Source organism: Apus apus, chromosome 3, assembly GCF_020740795.1.
Source record: "Apus apus isolate bApuApu2 chromosome 3, bApuApu2.pri.cur, whole genome shotgun sequence".
NCBI classification, from domain to species: domain Eukaryota; kingdom Metazoa; phylum Chordata; class Aves; order Apodiformes; family Apodidae; genus Apus; species Apus apus.
Genome location: NC_067284.1, coordinates 114,418,532 through 114,443,382, shown reverse-complemented (window position 1 = coordinate 114,443,382; position 24,851 = coordinate 114,418,532). Strand labels below are relative to the sequence as shown.

Here is a 24,851-nt window from a genome sequence, read left to right as displayed (position 1 = left end):
ACACTCCTGATATAAATTGTTTACACGATAGTAAGATACAGAGCTTACCACATCTTCCTGCAGGCACTGAAATCTGGGGTGAAGTCTCAAGGTGCTGACCCCCTCCTAGAGTATCCTCTACCAGCTCCATGAGGAGACATTCAGCAGACAATCCTCAAATCATACACGTGTATCTAAGCCGACTAAGAAAGTCTAGAGGGAAGCGGAGTGGAAAGGAGAAGAGGTACTTCCTTCCAAGCCAAAATGCTTGGTTCTAATCTAGACTGCGTCAGCATTACCGCTTGTTGAAATAAGAGCTCTTTGGTTTTGCAGTTACATTTAGCAAGATCTGTTGACCTATGAGACCTCCAGTTCCCAGATGCATGCCCCAGCCACACTACAGAACTAACACTTCTCATTCCACTTCTCCCATTTCACTACAAATCCCCCTTTGCTGTTTTGAAGGCTACTGTACATCCCATGTTGGTCATTCAGTCTGAAAAATTACATATTCCTCCTCAGAGTTTCAGTGCAACTCTTTACTACAGTATTTTCAGACTAGCCATCTTCTCCATTCTCCACCATTGCCTCCAAGGCTTTCTCTGCGAGAGGAACACACGTGTTTGAGCAGGGAGCCAGCACAGTAGTGCTCCCTCAGTATTGTTACAGCAGGATTCAAAACACTCAGCCAAGTTTGGCTCAGCTTCTCTCTCTACAGAGAAGTTCTGGTTAATGAACTTTTCGTTCTTTAGCCCGCTGTTTAAAGGTGCTGTGTGCAGCTACCTACAAGTATTTAGAATGAAAACGTGAAATGCAGCTCTGAAGATCAAAGAACTTCTCTAAGCATGTTCCACTCACCCCTCTGACACTTCTTACAGAACTTTGATCAACATGCAGTGTCTGCTCTGACAACACACCCCTCTCTACACCTCACCTTGCAGTGAGCAGGGCAAAGCCCAACATGGCACAAGATCTTAAAAACCTGCTCTATTCAATATCCTGCCTTGAGATTTTCTGGATGTCACCTTCCACCCCCACACAGGTCACTCGCCCAGAGCACAAGGATGCTGGTGAACACTAGGTACACTCCACTTGTGCAAAAGTTAAAATATGCTGAGACTCTGAGTAAACAACCTGAGAATCCCTGGTTGCTACCTTAAGTGCTATATATAAGTAGTTAATATGGATCTATTGTGGCTTTTCAGCCTGGAGAAAGCTCCAGCAGGAGACTTTAGAGCACCTTCCAGTGCCTCAAGGGACTACAGGAAGGGGGAGGGTCTTTTCACCAGAGAGGACAGTGATAGGAAGAGAGGTAATGGTTTTAAACTGGGAGAGTGGAGATTTAGGTTGGACATTAGGAAGAAATTCTTCCCCAGGAGGGTAGGAAGGCACTGCCCAGGGAGGCTGTGGCTGCCCCATCCCTGGAGGTGTTCAAGGCCAGGTTGGATGAGGCTTGTGCAGCCTGGGCTGGTGGGAGGTGTCCCTGCTCATGGCAGGGAGGTTGGGACCTGATCTTTAAGGTCCCGTCCAACCTTGGAGCTCATTTTATTTCTACCAACCCCACACAGGCTTCCTGAGACAATACAGGTGAATCTTCTGCTTTGAAACATGGCTACTGTGTCAAGCCTGCTGGTTTCTGATGTATTTTCCACACTGAAAGAATGAATGCGAAGTCTTTTTTAAAAAATATTTTTATTAATGTATATTCAGTAAACTGTATTAGACAGGCTCATCTAATCTCAGGACTGAGTTAAAGTGCCATCAGTGAAGCCAAACACACAATGAGATGCATATTGTATTCGGTCTAAGCTGGGTGAGGTTTTGTGAACTCTGTATGCACACAAATTGTGACATGCAAAGCCCTACCAAGACCATAATACATCTGTCAGCTACACTGTTCATGAAACCTGAACTGCCTGCATATAAAGAAATTTGAAGTTCAGCACACAAGAAAATAGAAACACAGCTTGCACAACCGTGTGTGTGTGTGTATATATATATATACACTCATTAAATAGCAGCTACATCACTAAAAAGTTGGCTTTGTGCTTCCCAGCTAAACTGTACATGGCTCTAAAGTTTTGTTCACTGAACCACAGGGCTGGCAGCAGATCATTGAACAGCACTCAGAGGCCTACATGACTACAGTGTAAGATGTAAGTAAATCTGTTTATTCCATTTTTTGTTGTGATGGCTCAAAAAAGACAACAATTTCATTACTATTAGGATCTATTAAAAAAAAAAAAAACACAAACAACTTTATACAGCAGAAGTGTTTCACCATCAGTAGTACCCTGCATTGCCCAGCCCAACTACAAGTAGTGGAACACATTAAATATGCACATATGTGGCAAAACACAGTTTGATTTATTTGTCAAACAAAGAGTTTCCAAGCAGATTTAATCAGGAATTATACGCACACCCTCAAACTTTATTTCAGACTCTTTTTAATGCCTGTGTCTACTAAATAGATTGTTCTTTATTTGAAAGCAGAGTCCCAGCATAAAAGCACTCCTCTAGTTGTATTACCACAGCATTTAAAGTGAGAACTACACCACTGGAAACATGTTGCAGTTATCTGCATTCTTTTAGCAGATACCCCCTGGCACTTATTTCAATAAACCAACCATCACTTCACTAATATCCCACAACTTTCTTGCAACCAAGTCATCCATGGCTTTGGGCAGCAGTTCCTCCTCTTTGCAGTCCCCAAAATATTTTCCCGACACGCCTTCGACATCAGGAGAAGAGGCCAAATAAATAGAAGTCTGGGCTCCTTCCAGAGGTGTTTTGAAGAAAGCCCAGGACACCAAGTTGAATAGGGGTTTTGCCAGCAAAGGAATATTCACGTATCTGCCTAGATTGGTTCTGACAATCCCGGGATGAAGCGAATTGACGGTGACTCCTGTCCCTTCTAACCGACGGGCCAGCTCCCTTGCAAATAATATGTTAGCCAGTTTACTCCGACTGTAACAAAAGCTTTTATTGTAACTTATTTCACTGTTCAAGTCTTCAAAGTTGATCTCTCCATATTTGTAAAGCTTTGAGGATACTACCACAATCCTGCTGGGAGCAGAATTTTTGAGGAGGCCCAGAAGAAGGTTGGTGAGCAAGAAGTGACCCAAGTGGTTTACACCAAATTGCATCTCAAAACCATCCTCTGTCTTCATGTATGGACACTGGAATATCCCTGCATTATTTATCAGGACATCCAGCCTTGGCTCTTCCTTTAAATAGGAAAGAAAAAAGCATTCAGTTTTATAAGTGTCATACAAATCATAGGATTATGCTTAATATTTCTCACTGGCCATTGTTAGAAAGAAGTACTTTCATTCCTAGTGTTCTGAACTGTAACTTCCTCACACTCTCAGTTTCATTCCAAGTTTTCCAAATTGCAACTTCCTCATATTCTCTTACATTGCTGAAAAAACCCTGACTTGATCTACCATTGAACTGAGTCATGGACCCCAGTAGGATGAAGGTGCACGAAAGCAGGTCTGTATCTCCTTTTAATGCAGAGTAGACAATTATCTGCTTCTCCAGGAGCAGCTTTTTCTGCAGTGATTCAGTGACAATTTACCTTTGCATTTTGTTTTCCTCTAAAAAGTATCCTGTTTATTGAACTGCAAAAGTAGACACATTTTAATTAACATCAGACCTCAGCAAGGGATGTACTGTGCATCCCAACACAAATATTGAACAAAAAGTGTTAGCTCAAAGAACTAACCTCAAGGTTGAAGAGAAACCACTACACTGTAGTCCCATCATCTAACTGGGGTGATGGCATGAAAAACTTGGCAAAACAATGTTTTCATTATTTTAAACACTGTCTTATTTTAGAACCACTGTGCTGCTCAGTGGTAACTGTGGAGCAGAACCCATCAAAGAGAAGATTCATAATCCTAAACTGAGCAGGTTTCATACAAAAATTTGACTCTAATAGGTCTACTCAAGAACTAAGGTGTGTCTGAGGCTTTAAACATTTACTACATGCTCAGCACATACTATTTGATGGATCAGTATTCTAGTTCAGGTCAGCACAAAAGACTGAAGGAGGGATGTTACACTCTACAGAATCAGGAAACCTAAGGAATTAACAGAGAGGGTGGTGTGGGTAATTTAAATATATGTGTAATATGTCATGCCCTTCATGGGCCAGCATCCACTCAAAAATTGAGAGCTCTTCAGTTGACCTAAAGAGTAACCTTTTCAAAAAACACAAACGAAAGTAAACTGCAAATTCAACATTTCCACCCACTTCTGATGGAAGCCTGAAAGTATCACAGGAAAATTATGCTCACATGAATCGGAAGCAAATATATTCATTTGGTAAAAAAAAACAGTGTGACTTTGCTGCTAATTCTTTAAGGCCAATGCACGGACTGGAAGGCAAGCAGAGATCATTCTGCGTCACTACGATGATAAAAATAGAGAAGTTCAAAATGCACTTTGTACCATTTGCCTTTTATTTGACTGCCATTAGCAGAAATGATACAAAGAGAGCAAACCCCAAACCTGCCCTTGGTATTCAGTTAATGATGCTGGCAGATGATGACACAGAACATCAAGTCCTTCCATTTCAGAGTGGTTTCCGCAGGACTTGAGGTTGCTCAGTGTTTCATGCAATTAAGCCCCTGAGGCATGATCCAAAGAGCATCAAACTTACTTCTCCTTTTCCCCAAAGGGACATAATGGTTCCTATCACTAAATAGGGTCAGGACTGAAGAAGTACTCACTGTAGATTTGCTCACTAAAGTGATACTACTTTCTTTAAAGAAAAATGTTGCTTTAGAATATTTCTGTAGCATCTGACTGGAGGGGTTGTTTTGTAAGACTTAACACTTCAAGAAGGAAGGCCTCTACTTGAAGTGTGCTGGGTTTTGAGATTCCTCAATTTAACCATCAGTGTCAGTCAAGCAGCTGGGATCAAATGTAACAGCACAAAACATGACTGTGATGGCAAGCAGTAATCTGGAGCTCTGGAGAGAGGAAAAACCCCACAACTTGAGTCAGGCAGTAGGAATGCACTGCTTCCCCATCCTCCTGATATTTATGTCATCTTCATCACAAACAAAAAAACACCAAAAAACCCTGTTAACAAATGCTTCCACAAGAGAGTCACAGGTTAGAGAAGATAACAGAGCTGTGGATGGAACAGCTCTTGAAAGTACTATTTGAACTCATATCCCTTTTCACCTGGTTTTGGAATGATTTTGAGAATGAAAGTCAGAACGCAGGTAGCAGCAGCACTCTGCAGACACAGGCACTCTCTTTCTCCATCCATCTCTCATCTAAAGTAATTTATACTGGCTTTAAAGAGAAGCTAATAAGGTCACGTTTGGGGATATTCTGTACAATAAAAGATACAATTTTTAGAAGTTAAGCAGCATCTTTCTTCTTTGGTGTTTATTCTACATATCATTTTGCATATGCGTATTTTCCCAGCACACTTGAAGCAAGATTAGACCTTATCACTGGATTCACAAGTATGAATATACAGAACTACAGAGCCCTTAAAACTTGACTTTTCTCAGACATTTCAGTTTTAGAAAAGCTCTTTGAAAATTAATGCAATAAAGCCTCTGTTTCTCCCCCCTCTCACAACAGGATCTGAGCATTTTCCAAGCACTTAACCAGAAGTTCTCTGAGCAGCGATAGAAATTATCAAGCCTGGCTTCCCATGACTTTGTGTCTCATGGCTTGAGTAGCTAGATGGGGTGAGAGAGGTCCAGCTCACACTTCCCATGGGAATGGAGCAAAACCCTCCAAAGGTGCCTCTTTCTGGTGTCTAACAAGGCTTCCAAACTCACCCACACCACTTCTGTCAGGACAAGCAACTGGGTGGTCCCCATTCCCCTTCAACTCAGATTTTCATTAACTCTGCAGAAACTTTATGCACTCAAGAGGGCCTATCTAGGGAGGAGGCCGGAGGGTGGCTGGAGCTGTGAGAAGTGCACCGAGTGGATGTTTACTTTTTTGGAGACAAGGCTGAACTCCAACACCGATTTCAAGCACCCAAAGGCAAGGTTAAGGGAGAGTTAATTAAGAGAGGAAGGAGGGACAAATAACTTCTCTCCTAGAGAAACAAGAGAGACTAGAACAGCCCGAACTCGCGTGACACTCAGGCTGCCAGGGGAGAGACCTCCTCGCGCCGCCCTCCCACCGCCTGGGCGAGCCCAGCAACACGCCGTGCCCAGCAACACGCCGAGCCCAGCAACACGCCGTGCCCCACTCCGGCAGCAGGCGCAGGGCCTGGGGACGCCGAGCCCCGGGGACGGGGCCAGCCCCTCCACCCTCACACCGCCCGGCTGCCTCAGGCTGCCCGGCCCCGCTCGGCACAGGCCCGGCAGGCCCAGCCCCGCGCCCCGTCCCGGCCGTACCTGGAGGACGCGGTGGCAAAAGGCTCGGACGGAGCGGAGCGAGGCCAGGTCCAGCTCCCGGACCACCAGCTCGCCGCCTCCCTCGCCACCCCCTACCTCGGCCCGGATCTCACGGGCCGCCCGCTCGGCCCGCGCCCGGTCGCGGCAGCCCATGATGACTCGGGCCTGCAGCCGCAGCAGCTCGGCCGCCGCCGCCCGGCCCAGCCCGCTGTTGGCCCCCGTGACGATCACCGTCTTGCCCCGCATGGAGGAGCCGCCGCGCAGGGCGCGGGCCGCCCCCCGCAGCCAGCGCCAGGCCGCCAGCAGCAGCCCCCCGCCCAGCGCCAGCGCAGCGCCCGCCGCCGCCGCCATCCCGCCGGGCCCAGCGGCCACCCGCCCCTCGGCCCCCGCCCCTCGGCGCCTTCTGGGGCTTGTAGTCCTGTGCCCGGCCCGGGAATCATAGAATCACAGAATCCTAGGGGTTGGAAGGGACTTCGAAAGATCATCTAGTCCAACCCCCCCTGCCAGAGCAGGGTCACCCAGAGCACATCACACAGGAACGTGTCCAGGTGGGTTTGAATGTCTCCAGTGAAGGAGACTCCACAACCTCCCTGGGCAGCCTGTCCCAGGGCTCTGTCACTCTCACAGTAAAAAAAATTTTTTCGGATATTCACCTTCAACCTCCTATGCTCCAATTTACACCCATTACCCCTTGTCCTATCACTGGTCATCACCGAAAAAAGCTTAACTCCATCTCCCTGACACTCACCCCTTACATATTTGTAAACACTGATGAGGTCGCCCCTCAGTCTCCTTTTCTCCAAACTAAAGAGACCCAGCTCCCTCAACCTTTCCTCATCAGGGAGATGTTCCACTCCCTTAATCATCTTAGTAGCTCTGCGCTGGACTCTCTCAAGCACTTCCCTGTCCTTCTTGAACTGAGGGGCCCAGAACTGGACACAATACTCCAGATGTGGCCTCACCAATGCAGAATAGAGGGGGAGGAGAACCTCTCTTGACCTACTAACCACCCCCTTTCTAATGCACCCCAGGAAGACCGGGGATGCTCAGGTCTGGCTCTGCAGTGGGTGAGGGGAAGGCGACCAGCCCGCCCGCCCGCGTCTCGGCCCCGGTGGGGGACGCCTGGTGGTTCGTGGCCTCTGCCGCGGGATTCCTGCCGACGAGGGTGGTCACTGGACCAGCAAGGGCCCCTCCGGAGTTACACAGCTCCTGCCCAGCAATATGCAATCGAGGGTTTGGTGAGGCCCACCAACAGGGGAGGCAAACTTCCCGCTCCGGGGCTGAGATCCACTGCCTTGCCCCTTGCAGGCATCCGAAAGGACCAGGTGGAAGTCCCTTTGATGTGCTCTGGGTGACCCTGCTCTGGCAGGGGGGGCTGGACTGGATGGTCTTCCAAGGTCCCTTCCAACCCCTAGGATTCTGTGATTCTGTGTGATTCTGTGAGGTGGAACCTCTGCGGCTGCACCCGGCTGTACCCAGGACTGGTCACTGGGAGAAACTCCCTCCCAGGGTCATAGTTAGTGGAACGTCCAGGGGCAACTCAGTGGTCTTAACTGGCCCCAGTGTGGTCCTGAGGGCAGCACAAAGCAAGGAGCAGGTCATGGTCAGAGTGACTCCTGCCAGGCTGCTGCTGCTTCCTTCCCTGCTCGAATGTAAAAGGCAGCAGGATGTGCCAGTAGCGGGTGTCCCGCTGCCTCCCCAAAGGCTGTTTCACCAACAGCAGAGCTGACACTAGTAAATTAAATGTAGCATCACAGAATTAATCACAGAAGGTTTGGGTTGGAAGGGACCTTAAAGACTATCTAGTTCCAGCCCCCTGCATGGGCAGGGACACCTCCCACTGGACCAGGTTGCTCAGGGTCCCATCCAACCTGACCCTGAACACCTCCAGGGATGGGGCTTCCACAACTGCCCTTGGCAACCTGTGCCAGTGCTTTCCTACCCTCACACTAAAGAATTTGTTCCTAATACCAATCTACATCTACCCTCTTCCAGCTTGAAACTGTTCCCCCTCATCCTCTCACTACAAACCCATGCAAAAAGTCCCTCTCCAGCTTTCCCGTAGCCCCTTCAGGTTCTGGAAGGCCATTATAAGGCTTTCCCTGGAGCTTCGTCTTCTCCAGGCTGAACAGCCCCAACTCTCTCAGCCTGTCTTCACAGGCAAGGTGCTCCAGCCCTCTGATCATCTTTGTGGCACTCCTTTTGGACTTGCTCCAACAGGTCCATGTCCTTCATGAGTTGGGCGATCCAGAACTGGACACAGCAGTCCAAGTGGGGTCTCATGAGAGAAGAATGTGAGAGTCACCTTCCTCAAACAGCTGGTCATGCTTCTTTTGATGCAACCCAGGGGGTTTGCTGTACCAGGGGCTGCTGTTTGATACTAAAGTGAACTGGTGCAGAATAGCCTCTTAGAACCCAAAATGTCCAAGTTAGTCATTGGGTTTTGTCCCATGCTGACTCCTGAAATGTGGATGGATGTTGTCTGGGAGAGAGCCAGCTGGCCTGGGTCAAAACCAAACCAGGGACTGTTCTAACAATTTTAGACCTGGAAGACACGAATAACAATTCCATGACATAGAGATGGCAGACTTCTAAGGCCCAAGAGCATTTCCTGGTAGCATTCAGTTTGCTAGCAGAGATTTTACCAAAGTGTTGTATTAAACTCTCTCAATCCTACACACGTGACTCCGTCACAGGAAAAATAAGACAGTAAAGGCACCTATAGTATTTCACTACCAGTCTTTGAGTCCCCTGGCAGGTCAAATGCTTCTGCAAAAGCCACATTCAATTCTCCTCACCTTGGGTCTTCAGCTTGGGATGCTTGGGATGCAGAAGCTGGAGCTGTATGAGCTGTGCACGAGGTAGTGCCAGGGAGGACACCCAGCACAGGGATGCAGCATCTCTCCTGTTCAATTGCCTCCTCAGCCTGTGGCAGAGTTTTGGCCCAAGGCTGGGGACCGGGGCTCTCCCACAGTTTGTAAACTCCCACTAGGCAGGTTGGAAGCAGCCATCATGCTCTGAAGAGTCAGCATGCCTGTGGACTTTTCCATGCCAGCTGGCCTTTGTTCCGATTAAACGTTCTGGCAAAGTTTAGGGTACAAGTGGAACAAGAGAGTATGTCAGAACAGCATGCTGAGACCTACCCCCATGCTGCCTTCACGACCAGATTTCTATCTTAGGTATTTCAGCAAGTTCTGTGGCTCTGGATCAAGTTGGATTGTGCTTTTGAGCTTAGCAGAGATGTTGGTACATCTCTGAGCAAGTCTTGACAACCTGACCACATGGTGCAAGCAGAAGTGATGGGGTGTGGGGAGGATGAGGGAGTGTTACAAAAGTCTTTACTGTGGTGTCTGTTTTGATAGATACTCTAGAGACTAAAGATACCAGTGAGCTGACAGTCAGATCTGCTGAACATTTGCTTCTAGGACCAACTTCAGCTGGGCAATATTAGCTTAGAGGTAGCCTGATTGGGGTAACAAAATTTAGTGGACTTCAGGACAGAGGGGACCACCAGTCTGGTGGAAGAGAGGCTGCTTGCAGGACACATGCATATGTCTGCTCACTCACTTTACAAGCCCACTTACACTCACTAATCTCTTAAATATTAGCATTCACCATAAGTCCAGAGACCCAGGCACCAGCTCTGACTCTGGGTTTTCCAAGATGCTGGTTTATTCCTATTGCCCGGTTTGAAGTGTGCCAGTGGTTCATATATGTATGTAATGTAGGTCCCTCATCTAGCTGGTTTGTCCAGTAGCTAGTGCCCAGACTAGACCTCTGCAGTTGTTGGCACCGAGACCCTTGGGCCCATCAGACCTCCCAAGTTAGCTTTGTATTCTTAACCCAAACCCTGTTATCTTCATGTTACATCTCCAGATCCCACTGTTACTAACCCCAGGCCTTCAAAAACCCACCCAACATGAACCCATCCAGGGAGTCAGGAGTGGCCACTGAGATTCCCTCACCCAAAATCCTTTTCATCTTAGCCCTGAGAGAGTTGCTAGCAAAAATTGCTAGTAGATACGTACAGAGAGATAAGTCAAAATTAACTGACTTTCAATCAAGAGCAATGTAAGTTAAAAGTGTTTTTAAAAGGAAAAGCAGTCATAGGGTTCAGTGCAGATTTAGGGATAAGACAGGGACAATGAGGGTAGAAAACATGGACTGAAAGAAGTTCAGGATAAGGACTAGGGGCCAGCATGCAGGTGAGTAGACTCCAGGGAGACAAGAGCCTTTAGGGGAGACCAGAAACCAGCTTGGCTGATAATGAGCATGTCTGTGTTAAGACCTCGGGCATTGGGGGAAATGAGTAAGAAAGCCAAGAGGAAACCCATGAACCTTTCGTCAGGTTTCTTGTGGCTGGTCTGGATGTGATAATAATTTGCAATAGTAACTTCCCCTTAACTGTCACATGGTGATGCACCCACGGTCTGTGCACATTGCTGCAGCCTGTTCTGAGGCTGACTTCAGTTCATACTGTAGCTGAAGAAACGTATCAGATTTTTCTGGAAGTATCCTCACCATCTCTCTGGCTGCCATGCTTCTCAGGCATTTTAAAGGTTTTATAGAATCAGAGAAGTACAGAATTGCTAGAGTTGAAAGGGACCTGTAGAGATCATCTAGTCCAACTCTCCCACTGAAGTAGGATAACCCAGAGCACTTTACGCAGGACTCACGGTATCTTCATAAGCATGAGAAGCAAGGGGGTTTGTTTGGTTTTTCATTTGTTTGGTTTGTTTTGTGGACTGGAATGCTAATGAGAGACAATTCTGGTCTATGTCTACAAAAATAGAAAACCCTTTCCCTCAGATCCCATCCCATTTCAGCTACTTTTCTTGAAAATTATTATTTTGGTCTGCTAGTCAATCTGTGCCTTGGAGCATAAAATAATAACTATCATGTGAAGAGACTAGTTGGCAAGCCTGAGTCTCCCCAGTCATCCAGATTAGTCTGGAAGGGTACTTGCATGAGTGAATGAGGCTCTGCTCACCTAATGTGCTGCCAGATGGATGTGCAGAGAAGCAGCCATCAAGCCTGGGACAGTTGCCTCGCAAGTAACAGGCAGTGGTCCAGGGGACCAAGGGTGGACCTACTGAAAGCAGTTCTGAGGAGAAGGATCTGAGAGTCCTCGTAGGTAGTAAATTATCCATGAGCCAGCAATGTGCCCTTGTGGCCAAGAAGGCCACAAGAATCCTGGCAGGAACCCTGGGTGCATAAGGAAGAGTGTGGCCAGGAGGTTGGAGGAGGTCATTCTCCCTCTCTGCTCTGCCCTGATGAGGCCACATCTGGAGAACTGGGTCCAGTTCTGGGCTCCCCAGTTCAAGAGAAACAGGGAACTGCTGGAGAGAGTCCAGGGAGGGCAACAAAGATGGTTGGGGGATTGGAGCATCTCCCTGATGAGGAAAGGCTGAGAGAGCTGGGACTGTTCAGCCTGGAGAAGAGAAGGCTGAAGACAGACCTTATCAATGCCTACAAGTTTCTCAGGGTGGATGCAGGAGGATGGAGCCAGACTCTGCTCAGTAGTTTCCAGGGACAGGACAAGGGGCAACAGGCACAAGCTGGAACATGGGAAGTGCCACTGAAATATGAGGGAAAACTTCTTTACTCTGAGGGTGACAGAGCCCTGGGACAGGCTGCCCAGGGGGGGTGTGTGGAGTCCCCTTCTCTGGAGATATTCAAACCCCCCTGGATGCAGCCCTGAGTGATGTGCTCCAGGGGATCCTGCTTTAGAGGGGAGTTGGGCTGGATGGTCTCTAGAGCTGCCTTCCAACTCTGATAATTCTGCAAACAAACATCTAAAGGCATTTTGCTCAACTGACTTAGGATAAGTGTTTGTGGCCCTTAATGTCAACTCTGGACTTTAATGTCAGTTGGAATTCTATGACTAAGAAACTTAGTATGTACATTTAATATATTAGCTTCTTACTTCTCTTCACATGTGCCTCAGTGCTACTGTCAGGAATGACACTGCAAGAGCTAGTCCTCTGTCACTGTGTGTACAGATCAAAACCAATGTAAGAACTGGAAGTTCCGAACTACATCCTGGCCAGTAGGCTTCAGTTTTACTGTAGGTGGATGGTTGATTGGAAATAAAAGCAAACATACTAGACTAGATGATTCAGTTTCCAATGTATTCACTGACAAGCTTACCCTGTCAGGTATGAGACACTCGCTTTTGGAGTCTCACAGGGATCAAGGATCCCATTAGCCCTTTTCAGGATCAAACCTGAATTGCTGTGTTCACTGAGAGTCAAGTGCCAGCAACCTGTGCACAGCACGTATTCCTTGATGTTCTTCACCCAACATCTACAGCTCCAACACCACGTGGATGACAAATTGCAGACCCATGCTCTGCTTCAATGAGTTAGGACCTGTGTTCCTGAAATGTGCAGCCATCCTTTCGTGGTGAAGGTACACACAAGCAATTTATATTCCACAGCTAAGGAATATTTTTGGATTCCTCACCGATTCTGAGCTCTCACATAAAAACATCTGCTAATAACATTTTTTATAATCTCCATTTGGCAAGGTGACTCTATCCCATCCTGGCAGACAATGACCAGGCCTCAGTTATTCATGTCTTCCTCACCTCCTGGCTGGGCTGGGAAATGTGATATGTTTTGGGCACAAAGCCTTTAGCACTTAAGAAATTCCAAGTACACCAGAACTCTGCAGTGCATCCCATCAACAACACATGCTGGTGTGAAGACGTAAAAACATTTCTAATGTTCTCTATTCAAGTTACATGCAGGATAAAAGGCTTTTGCCTTTGTTTTCAAAGAATTTTGTGGCTTGGACCCAAAACATTTAAAAGATTGCCTATGTTCCTGGGAGGGAAACCACAATTAATGCAATGAAGCCTTCCACAATAACAGGACGGTTCATCCGGACAGAAGAGACCACACTCTCTTCAGAGGCTAACGTGAGATTCTGGAGTGAATTCCCCCAGGAACCACAGATCATCACAAGCCTTCACCAACTTCTACTCCCACTGCAAAGCACATTCTTTGGGGTTTGTCTCTTCTGGTATAAATACACAGCAACAATAAAAAAGGACACTTGTTCTGCTAAGGAGAGAAAGAGAACAAACACCACCTGACAGATGTTAGTTGTGTCCTTTGGAAGGCACTCAGACACATGGATGACACTGAGATACAGGAACTTAGTATGAAAGAGGTAGAATAGACCTACGGTGTAAATTTACATGAATTCATGTAGCAGCTGGCACCTGTCCCCCAGAAAGTCATGTTAGGTTGCCAAGCTGAGCTCATGCAGATCACAGAACAGCTGTAAATCCTAAGTGACCTTAGTAAAGAAACAAGGAGTTCCACCAAAAGCATTATTTAGGGTTGATTCTCTGTTGTTGCAAAGGTATGTGCTATGGCTTCAGTCTTTGTCCCAGGCTAGATACTGAAGGCATCTCTGACTTCTGCCCAGCTCTGTGAAATCTGTTGGGACTTAGGCGTCTTTGAGATTTCTAGCTCTCTCTCAAATTTGGCTGAAAGGGGCCACTCCTGGTTCTAGTATCCAAAGGAGGCAGCAGACACAGGAACACTTACTACACACACTCTGCAGAGGGAATTTTGCTGGAACCTCTACATGGAAAAATGACAAAAAGTTCTGTAAAGCCAGCTTTATTGGAATAGGAAAACAATATAGAAAAATAAAGGGCTCTTGTAAACACAAAGATCAAATAAGCTAACATTTCACTGGAAACTGAAACCTTGGGCTAACAAACCTACACATACTTAACAAGACAACAACCAACAGGTGAACACTTATATGTAAACAGTGCTTCTGGTAATTTCAGAAATAACCACCAAGGACTAGCATTGCAGCATGACTTCTGTTATAAATAACCTGCCCAGAGCTTTTTAGAGAAAATACGACTGTTCTCTGTCTCTCTAAATACGCTTCAAGCTATAAAACCAGTACAAATCTTCTAATATCAAAACCAGTGTTAGATCCACTAAAAACCTTAAGAATGCTATTAAAATAACTCTATTAAAAACTTAGCGATATTAAAAATATTTCCTTTAAAGGCTGCTCCAGCCACAAGTTAAATCTTTAAACACAGTGCTTAAAATATCCAAATGTAGAGGTTTTCAGACATAACTAGTGGTCTATTAGAGGCTGGCTGAGTTAAGAACCCTGTTGTTCCTGGTGCCACCCAGTCACGCAGATTTGTGGTGTTTCTGCGCAACCCCGTAGGGAACGTGCGCAGCAACGGTGCCCAATTTCTGTGCTCCTTCAATGTGAAACATCTGGTCATCAAAGAAAATGTGAGGGCGGATTTTCACCAGGATTGGTCCTTTAGGAGCTCCTGCTAGGAAAAGTGCCTCATCAATCTCCAGACCCCAGCTACGAAGAGTCTTCAGCACTCTGGCTCCAGAGCTGGCCGCGCTTCTGGCTGTAACCAGGAAGGTCCTTATAGGACAATTTAACCGTTCGTTTTTCGCATAGAACTTCTTCTGGAGTTTCCCTAGATCTTCCAGAAAACCTTTCAAAGGACCCTGAGTATGAAACACAAGAAGAATACTTAGTATGTGTCCACAGCTTCCAGAATCATTATTTTGCTTTATTCCAGACTGTCAGTTCTGTACAGGATTGCTTCCCTAGTGCTGTGCTACTCAGCAAGTTCTCTGTGTCATGTGTCCAAATGTGTCCTCACTAGGAACTCACAAACTGGAAGAAAGTTAAAATCATAATCCTACAGATATCGTCAGCAGGAAATAGATTCTCCCTAAAGTTTACAAGATCTCTTCTAAGCTTATAAAGTTGTAACTACATTTAATAAAATGTTATTTAAAAATTTAACTCTTTTTGCTGTGAACCGTGAGGTGCATTTTTTTATTTCTGTGCAAAAACCAGTAAGAGAAGTAATTGCATAGACATCACTGAACTCTCTCTAGATTAATGAAAATATTCTATCATACTCCAATTAAAAGAAGCAATTGATAATTTGGGCCAGATTGCAATATATTGCACTGCCCAGTACTTCCATCAATCAAGCTTTTATTCTGAATTTATATAATTTTTAACAGAACTGGTAGTTTGGTTTAAGCTAAAGGTAAAATCTGTGTGTTCTTTAGACAAATGGCATAGTTCTGCTTGGGAATAAGCACTGATAATCACCCTGTTTCAATAACCCAAATATCCCAGTGTTTGAAATGAACATTATCTAAACAATCTGATAAAAAACATAAATATCAAGGAAATCAGTTGTAGCCTTTCCTTCTTCTCCTGATACAATTAAAATACAACGGTAAGTCATTGTCTTATCTATGAAGTTTTTTCAGTGAAGTGGCAGATCTAGTGAAAGCACTGCAGTGGTGAGCCCTTTTATGTCAAACGTGCATTTTAAAGATTATACTTGAAAAACAATAAATAGGGCAATCAGCATCCACAGAGAAGAAAATACACACACTGGGGAAACAAGAAAGCAGCAATGAAAACTAGCAGATGTTCTGAAAATGCACTGATTCAAGATGTACAAACCTGTGCAAGAGGCTTATTTTCATTCAGCTGTTCATGCTCAAAAAATCTATCTAATCCTTGCTCTTTGACAATCTGTTCTGATTCATCAGAAAAGAGAACTGCATCCCCATCGAATGCCACCCTCAGCTGTGTATCCGAGTAGGCAACCTCTTTGCTGGCAGTGAACATGGTAGCTGCTGCGATGCCTGGAAATGGATCAGAGAACCTCAGTGAGCATGTCCTGCAAAGTCATTCATTAAAGCTGTCAGCAGTTTGGTTCCAACAACTTATTTGTGGTGACCTTTTTATTCAGTGAGCAGAAATGATCAGTAGAGCTAATTAGTAATGACTGTTCTTTAACACAAATCATAGAATCATAAAATCACAGCCTGGATTGGGTTGGAAGGGACCTGAAAGATCATCTAGTTCCAACGCCCCTGCATGGGCAGGGACACCTCCCACCAGACCAGGTTGCTCCAAGCCCCATCCAACCTGCCCTTCAACACTGCCAGGGATGGGGCAGCCACAGCTTCCCTGGGCAACCTGGGCCAGTGTCTCACCACCCCCACACTGAAGAACTTCTTCCTAATGTCTAACCTAAATCTCCTCTCTTCCAATTTTAATCAATTACCCCTTGTCCTCTCACTACAAGCCTTTGTAAAAAGCCCCTCCCGATGCTGGAAGGCTGCTATGAGGTCTCCAGAACAGACAGGCTGCTGCAGGGATGGGGCAGACCTGCTCAGGCCCCGTTACAGCATCTGAAGTGAGGAACTATTCTGGGAGCTGACAGTGAGAAAGGTTCCTGTCCCACCTGCTGCTCACATGTGCCCAAGAAATGTTTATCATCAATATTTTTCTCCATTAGTGCAGCATCCCAATCAATGGCTTTTGATCAATACTCAAAAAGGTTTTAAATTGCTGTGCATCATAGCTTAATCCAGAGATAAAAAGCATTAATGGTAATGCATGGAAGCTGTCCCATTGACACAACTTCTTAGACATGCTTCCTTCCACCTCCATATACAGTATACAAAACAAGCCCCCAAGATGTGCTGCAAATCACAGAATCCCAGAATTACTGAAGCTGGAAAAGACCTCTGAGATCACCAAGTCCAACCTCTGACCTAACACCACCACACTGGCCAGACCATGGCACTAAGTGCCACATTCAGTCTTTCCTTAAACACCTCCAGGGATGGTGAATGAGACAAAGGAGGAAACTCTAGACTGTTGAAACAAACCATTTTGCTATTTTTTAACAAAACACAGAGATTGTTTTTTGCAGGTCCTATCAAAGACATGACTCTATTCAAACAGAAGTTGAATACAGAAGCATAGCTATGCAGAGGAGATTATTTCTTCTGGGAAGAATACAGAAAGGTGTGACAACAGTTACTCAGTTGTCATTACTAGCAGGCTGAAGGGGCAGAGTGGAACAATACAGGGAAATAACCTCATTTCATCTGATCAAGTAAAAATAAGTGATAAACTGGCACCATCCACAGTTGGGAATTTCTCCATTTGGTGGAGCAGCACCACGCTCTGTGAAAGTCACTCAATACATTCATTTTTTAACAAGCTCAAGGGAGACACAACAAAAGAAAGTCAGTTCAAACCTGCTTCTATAGCTTCTTGCACTTTTTCAGAGTCTGCTGAGAGGTACAAGTTGGCCAGGTATGCAGTCAGGTAACCAACAGGGCTTTTTCCTCCCGTCATACAGAAACGTTCAATTGTTAAGCCTAAAGTAAGAACAGCACAACAAGGTGTGACTCCACCTTGACACAACAAACCTGTAAAAGGAACCCATGAATCACAGAATAACAGAATCTTAGGGGTTGGAAGGGACCTGGAAAGACCATCCAGTCCCACCCCCCTGCCAGGCAGGATCACCCAGAACACATCACACAGGAACGTGTCCAGGCAGGTTTGAATGTCTCCAGCAAAGGAGACTCCACAGCTTCTCTGGGTAGCCTGTTCCAGTGCTCTGCCACTCTCACAGTAAAGTTTTTTCTGATGTTTATGTGGAACCTCCTGTGTTCCAGTTTGCACCCACTGCCCCTTGTCCTATCACTGGACATCACTGAACAAAGCCTGGCTCTGTCCTCCTGACACTGCCCTGAACGTATTTGTAAACATTGATGAGGTCGCCCCTCAGTCTCCTCCAAGCTCAAGAGACCCAGCTCCCTCAGCCTTTCCTCATCAGGGAGATGTTCCACTCCCTTCATCATCTTTGTGGCTCTGCCCTGGACTCTCTCAAGCAGTTCCCTGTCCTTCTTGAACTGAGGGGCCCAGAACTGGACACAATATTCCAGATGTGGCCTCACCAAGGCAGAAAAAAGGGGGAGGAGAACCTCCCTTGACCTACTAACCACCCCCTTTCTAATGCACCCCAGGATGCCACTGGCCTTCTTGACTACAAGGGCACATTTCTGGCTCATGGTCATCCTCCTGCCCACCAGGACCCCCAGGTCCCTTTGCCCTACACTGCTCCCCAGCAGCTCAGCCCCCACCCTGTACTGGTGCATGGGGTTATTCTTCCCCAGATGCAAGACTTTGCACTTGCCCTTGTTGAATTTCATCAAGTTTCTCCCTGCCCAACTCTCCAGCCTGTCCAGGTCTCACTGAATGGCAGCACAGCCTTCTGGTGTGTCAACCACTCCTCCCAGTTTAGTGTCATCAGCAAACTTACTGAGGGCAGACTCTGTTCCCTCATCCAGGTCCTTGATGAAAATATTGAACAGTACCCGTCCCAGTACCAACCCCTGAGGGACTCCAGTAGTCACAGACCTCCAACTAGATTCTGTCCCATTGACCACAACTCTCTGACTTCTTCCTTTCAACCAGTTCATGATCCACCTCACTACCTGACCATCAAGACCACACTTCCTCAGTTTAGCTATGAGGATGCTGTGGGAGACAGTGTCAAATGCTTTACTGAAATCAAGATAGACCACATCTACTGCCCTACCATCATCTGTCCACCTAATTACTTCGTCATAGAAGGCTATAAATGGCACACGAGCCTACAACCTGAAGTAAACTTCAAAAAAGAAAAACCTGTTCACTGTAATTCCAGCTAGTTAGACAACTTATACTGATTACAATGTTTGATCAGCCCCTCCTCCTTGAGAATTTAACACAAAATCCCTGTAAGACAGCAGAGCAACTGATGTGAATGTGTGTATATATAGGGGGCATAAGTAGAAAACAATTAAAAATGTAAGGACTGTTTTCAGAAGATTCCCACCTGACACGTTAAATCTAGAGCTCTGGACCAAATTCTGTTTAATGCTACCTCACGTTGAGTAGGATTTTATTTTTTTGACCCAAAATAAGTATCATCCTCTGAGGAATGGATGTCAGTATCAAAGAAGCTGCTGTTACCAAGGTCAGAATGGGAGAAAGAAACTTCCTTATGTAACAGCAGGCAGTTCTAGGAGGTCATATTTATCTCACTTACCATAGTGATTGATGCTGTTTATGAGCCTCACTCCCACTTGGGCATGGTTATTAGTCATCAGAACGATATCGAATCGTTCCTCATCATCAGGGTACAGTTCCAGCAGCCTGGCATTGACATGTTCCAGTGCCTGCAGGTTAAAAATGTGTAAGTCAATAGACAAGTGGAATGTGCCTCAGCTCTTAATCACTGTGGGTTTGGTGGAAGGAGAATGTAAAATATCTGATAGTTTAACGTGCTGAACTTGCTTTATTGCTTTACACTCTGCTGGTCCCAGCAACCATCTGACTGGGTTCATTTGAAGGGAATCAAGTAAGTTTGTTTTGCTGAGTTACAGAAATTAACTTTATCATAGAAATCTTTTTTCTTAGGACACTATGATCATCTAGAATAAATCAATGCATTGCTGAACATCATCCCCATCCCTAGTCATCTTTTTTGGTTTTTTTTTTGTTTGTTCTTGTCCACTTGAGACTGGGACTTTCTTGCCAACTTGGTTTCTGTGAAATCAAGAAGGTGTAAAGGAATTTATAGGTGCAACTGCTTGTTTGGCATGCATAAATGTGAATTTGAGCCACATACTTATGCAAAGATTTACTGACAGAGTCCAGGTGATCCGGTGTCAAAAACTGTGCCTAAGTAATGAGCACAAAATCATATCCTGTCAAAAATTATTACCTTGGCATTTTCTAATTGCACTGCTGAATGAGAGGTTTTGATTCACTTGAAAGCTCTTTAAAGATAATGGCCCAACATGTTAAATCCAGAGTTTGGTATTCTTACTTCCTTGACCTTTCATCTGCTTGTCTCTCTCTGTATCCACCTCTTCTCTCATGTTATGTAGAATCTTATCCCTTTGGAGTAAGACTTGCCATTTGCTCCAGGTTTATACACAGATTTCTGCTTTGGGACCTTGGCCCTTGAATGGAATTCCTTGGAATTATGGCAATAAAGTCAACAATGAATCATCAGATGAATGCAAGATGGGTTGATTTTCATTAAGATGCTTTAAAAAGTCAGGCCAGTCATTAAGAATTAAAATAAATAGATTTAATAATTAAATTCTGGGAATTTTACTTTAAAAACCATGGCTATGTCATGTAGGACAGTGCCTTGGAAAACTCTAAGTCAGAGCCTGGTGTAAGAGCTAGGAAAAATCTTAGTATGTGGTCATAATCCCTTTGTACCTTTCTACTTTTTGCACTCTCTGCTAATACTCTAGTGCACTATGTCTTAAAGTATGAGAGAATAAGGGGGAGTGGAGGAGAGGAGGCCTTTTTTTGTCCAATTCCTGGACATTCTACAGTCCAGATTAAAACTGGCCTGTGATTAAATGCTACAAGCATGAGATATAATACTTTTAAGTCAGTGTCTTAAAGATTTCAATAAAGGAATGATAATATAATAAATAATAAATAATATTAATAATAAATTGCCTTCTTTGTCTCCAAGTATCACCCAGCAAACCTGCAGCTCTCTAACCTAATGACTCCTGTGACTAAGCAATTTAGGAATCTCCTAAACCATATGAAGAATTCATATGCAAATACTGGAAGGGAACACAGGTCAAGGTGCATGTAGCTGGGCCTAACTAAGAGCTCTGCTTTTCAACTTGTGAGGACTTAAAAGAGAGAAGTCTTTGCTTATATTCAAACAAAATTTGCCACTGAACTCTTAACAAACCTCTTGAAAACTGAAGTGCTAGTAGGGCTGCTCTCTCCAGCTGCTACAGAGAAAAGATGCAGTAAATCTGCTAGCCAGTGTAGCCTCCCCAGTGTACAAAGTAGATTATCCTATGATGATGCTTTTATCTTAAAAACACTTTTGCTATGCTTGCTCTATGCATGCTATTAACAGCTCTTGCATTTGGAACAGCATGGCCACTGACAAAAGTAGTCCTTGCCACTATGCATTTCTAGAAAATGATCAGCAGTGCTGAAAACATTTTACCTTCCCAAGACTGAAACTGAAGCAATGAAAATCTGCTTTTAAAACCTGAAGGAAGTGCTCTGCCACAACTCTGCTGTCAGCACGTATGGCTGCTAATTACGCTTTCATAAATTTTCTAAAACTGCTGTGGTAGAGCTTATAAAACAGCCCTCTGTGGACACCAAAAGAACTCTGTAGAAGGCATTGTTTTTTTTTTTCAAGTCAGTCTCACTAAAAACATACACATTTTGAAGGGCTTTTCCTTTTTGTTTTGTAATTTCACTTGCTTTCCAGGGTGGAGGCTGTTTACCTTGGCCTCTTATCTTGTGCAAGGAAAGCAGACTATCCCATTTCACCTCTGCTTAAAACCCTGACTGTTCTCCTTTTCCTGGTTCTCAAGAACAACTTCTAGGGCGTCATCAAAAGAAAGGAAGCTGACCAAAAAGGATGACGACAACAACAACAACAAAAAAAGGAGGTTCATTTCTGAGTCATTTTAACATTCTTGAATCAACTCTGTCTTCAGTCGTGGTGAGGCATACCATGGAATGAGGAACTAAAATGTTCTGTTTCGGGGAAGAGGTTGCAACAAACTTAAAACCATTTGGGGGAGAGGAGGGGAAGGGGAGGAAGGGGATGGAAAGGGAGCCCCAGGGCCCCGCAGCGAGATGACGGCGGGTTCCCCGGCCGAGCTCCCCTCTGAGGGAACAAGGGCTCAGAACGCTTCCTCGGGGGGCAGGATTCCCTCCACCCAAGGAGCCCTGGGGCTCCTCCTCTTCCCGAAATCTGCCTTCGCAGCATCCTCCGCTCCCCGCCGCAGCCCCCCCCCCCCGCGCTTCGCCCCGGCCTGGCTTTACCTTGACGAAATGGAAAGCCGGTCCGGGTTTGAGGGTGACGTTCTCGTTGTCCTGCTGATACTGCACGTACTTCTCCACCCCTTGCTCCTCGTAGATCCGCCGCTCCTCCACCAGATCGAAGAGGGCTCGGGAGGAGACGGCCACCGTGATGGCGTGCTGGGGCTTGGGCTGCGGGGCGAGCGGAGGGCAGGGCGGTTGGCAGACCCCAGACCCCAAACCCCAGACCCCAAACCCCCAGACACCAGACCCCAGACCCCCAAACAACAGACCCCAGACCCCAGATACCAGACCCCAAACCCCAGACACCAGACCCCAGACCCCCAGTCCCCAAACCCCCAGACCCCCAAACACCAGACCCCAGACCCCAAGCCCCAGACCCCCAGTCCCCAAACCCCCAGTCCCCAAACCCCAGACCCCCAGACCCCAAGCCCCAGACACCAGACCCCAAACCCCAGACCCCCAGTCCCCAAACCCCCAGACCCCAAACCCCCGACCCCAGACCCCCAAACACCAGACCCCAGACCCCAAGCCCCAGACACCAGACCCCAAACCCCAGACCCTCGGACCCCAAACACCAGACCCCCAGACCCCAAGCCCCAGACACCAGACCCCAAACCCCAGACCCCAAGCCCCAGACACCAGACCCCAAACCCCAGACCCTCAGACCCCAGACCCCCGACCCCCAGACCCCAAACCCCAGACACCAGCCCCCCGCACCCGCCCGCCCGCACTCACCGGCCGGGGTCTCTTGGACACCAGGTTGTCGTAGAAAGCCTTGGCGGCCGCCCAGTCCTGCTCGGCCTCCTGCAGCTGAACCTCCGCCCCCTGGCCGGGCTGGGGCTCCTCCGGCCCGGAGCCGCTCATGCTGCCCGGCAGCGGCGGGGCTTTCGGGGCTGCGGGACGCTGCGGCGGGTGGCCGGGAAGCGGCGATGGTGAGCGGCCGCTCCCCGCCCCGCCCCGCCCCGCTCGGCGCACTCAGCCGGGCGCTGGCTTTGCGTGTCGGGCTGCCGGGCTGGTCCCTCCCCGGGCGGCATCGCCGCGGGGCGCCGAGCCTGCAGCCCCACGGGCCGGCCCTGGGGGGGGGGGAGCGGGGGATGGGGTGTCAGCGCTTTCCCCCCCCCCCACCGCAGCCGCCGGGACCCCCGCTGCTGCTCGCCGTGGCGGCGGGGGCTGCGGTGCGGGCAGCCCCGTGAGGCTGGGCAGCCCCGTGAGGCTGGGCAGCCCTCGGCGCTGGTTTCACCCGCAGCGCTCCGTGGAGACCTCAGGTGCCGTCTTCATCGCTTTCCCGTCAACTGGGAGATCCCTTGCGGAGCCCAGCGATAGCGTTTCTAGCAGTCAGAACGAGGCGGGGTGTCGGTGACCTGGGGGCCTGTGGGTTTTTTTTGCACAGCAAGCCAGAAAATACCTTTTAGGAACGGTAATTGGGGCAGGGTTGTGGAGGGCGTGTGCTTGCATGCACAGCGAGCTGCTGCTTCTGGCGTCTGGTTGAGGTGGTCCCAAACCACAGATACCCACACAGGGCGGCGAGCCACTTACCTAACACGCACTGCTCTGAAATGCTGCCGGCTGCCTCTGCAGACCACAGCAAAGGTCCCCATCCTGCTGAGCAGCAGGAGGGAATGGGAGATGAGGAGGGAAGCAGCTTTCCTCCCTAGCGCGGGTGGGGTCTGGAGCAGCAGACCCACAGGCTTTGCAGGGGTAGCCAAGGATTCGGTGGCTTGGGGAAGCACTATCCAAAGGGCTTTTAACATTTTAAAGACACTCGGCATTGCTTCTGACCCCAATCACTGCATAATCTGTATCAAACTGTCAAGTCTTTCTGCCTCCATCCAGCCTCCAAAAAGGAGCATAATTATATTTGCTACTTTTGCGTGTTTTGCTGTGGGTTTGTTGTGTTGTGTTGCTTTTTTTTTTTTTTTTTTCTTTTTAATGTGGCTTCCCATGAAAGCAGGCTTATGTGATTATACCATCTGTCCATCCTTCCCCAGTAATGTCCAGCTGCAAACGATTTTGACAGAAGGGTAAAGATCTCAGAGAGATTTAAGTTCTTAAAATGTTTAATGTGAATCCACAGCAACATGCAATTTGTTGCCCTGCTGGGGGAAGGTCTGTAATGCCGATGGAGCACATTCAGCTGCTTGTTCTGCTATGTAATAGCAAACAAATAATCCCTGACTGATCTGCCATCTCCAGATCTGCCTCACTGCCCGTTGCCCAGCTAACCAGGGAGAGATCTGGAAGCAGGGAAGTGGTGGGAGTGAGAGTAGTGTATTAGGAAGACAGATGCCAAGAAAGGAGTTAGGATGATTGAAGGTGGCATCTTCACAGGAAGATATAAAAGGCATCATAAATCTGAAAAAAAAAAATCCTGATTTTAGTGGCTCTGCTGCTGATGGGCATGTTTTCCTTTAATTTTGATCCTGAATATTTCACACTAGTGTCTGTACTCAGAGGTGTAGCTTAGAAACACCTGCTCACTTTCCAGCAGTCAGGTTAGGCACATCCCTGCTTTCCAACCCTCCTCTCTGTAAGCAGCTGCAAGCCAGGCTGTGCAGACAGGACTGGGAGAAGCTGGAAAAATGCTTCAAGCCACGGAGCAGCTGCTCCTGGTCCCAGTCATCATCATTATCCTGCTCAGAGACTTCAGCATCAGTCTAGGAAGATGATCTCTAAGAAGAAGCTATCCATGCATCTGTTTCGTGTTAAGTACTGGAGGTCGTCCATTGCCCATGGGAAAGAGGGGAAAAGACCAGGAGGAATCAGGAACCA

General features: G+C 47.0%; 2 protein-coding genes across 2 annotated transcripts; both read right to left on the bottom strand.

Moving 5' to 3' along the window:
- Window positions 1–2,129: 2,129 nt before the first annotated feature.
- On the bottom strand, window positions 2,130–6,719 carry RDH14 (retinol dehydrogenase 14). Its single transcript, XM_051615980.1, has 2 exons — window positions 6,360–6,719; window positions 2,130–3,206 (listed from the first exon to the last, which is right to left on the bottom strand). Exons 1-2 carry the CDS (start codon window positions 6,708–6,710, stop codon window positions 2,589–2,591), a joined length of 969 nt encoding a protein of 322 aa, XP_051471940.1. The 5' UTR covers window positions 6,711–6,719; the 3' UTR covers window positions 2,130–2,588.
- Window positions 6,720–13,977: 7,258 nt separating this feature from the next.
- On the bottom strand, window positions 13,978–22,966 carry NT5C1B (5'-nucleotidase, cytosolic IB). The gene is made up of 6 exons (XM_051615968.1): window positions 22,818–22,966; window positions 22,083–22,250; window positions 19,297–19,426; window positions 17,453–17,575; window positions 15,858–16,042; window positions 13,978–14,872 (listed from the first exon to the last, which is right to left on the bottom strand). The coding sequence occupies exons 1-6, from the start codon at window positions 22,944–22,946 to the stop codon at window positions 14,534–14,536; spliced, it is 1,074 nt and encodes a 357-aa protein (XP_051471928.1). The 5' UTR covers window positions 22,947–22,966; the 3' UTR covers window positions 13,978–14,533.
- Between the last annotated feature and the right edge of the window lie 1,885 nt (window positions 22,967–24,851).

What these genes read in the sequence shown, in the direction of transcription:
- RDH14 (XM_051615980.1), bottom strand. Translation starts at nt 6,710, where the DNA reads ATGGCGGCGGCGGCGGGCGCTGCGCTGGCGCTGGGCGGGGGGCTGCTG. An exon ending in TTTGCCACCGCGTCCTCCAG is followed by an intron (nt 3,207 to 6,359) that starts GTACGGCCGGGA and finishes TCCTATTTAAAG; the next exon opens with GAAGAGCCAAGGCTGGATGT.
- NT5C1B (XM_051615968.1), bottom strand. Translation starts at nt 22,946, where the DNA reads ATGAGCGGCTCCGGGCCGGAGGAGCCCCAGCCCGGCCAGGGGGCGGAG. An exon ending in CGGCTTTCCATTTCGTCAAG is followed by an intron (nt 19,427 to 22,082) that starts GTAAAGCCAGGC and finishes TTTAACCTGCAG; the next exon opens with GCACTGGAACATGTCAATGC. An exon ending in AAACAGCATCAATCACTATG is followed by an intron (nt 17,576 to 19,296) that starts GTAAGTGAGATA and finishes TTCTTACTTTAG; the next exon opens with GCTTAACAATTGAACGTTTC.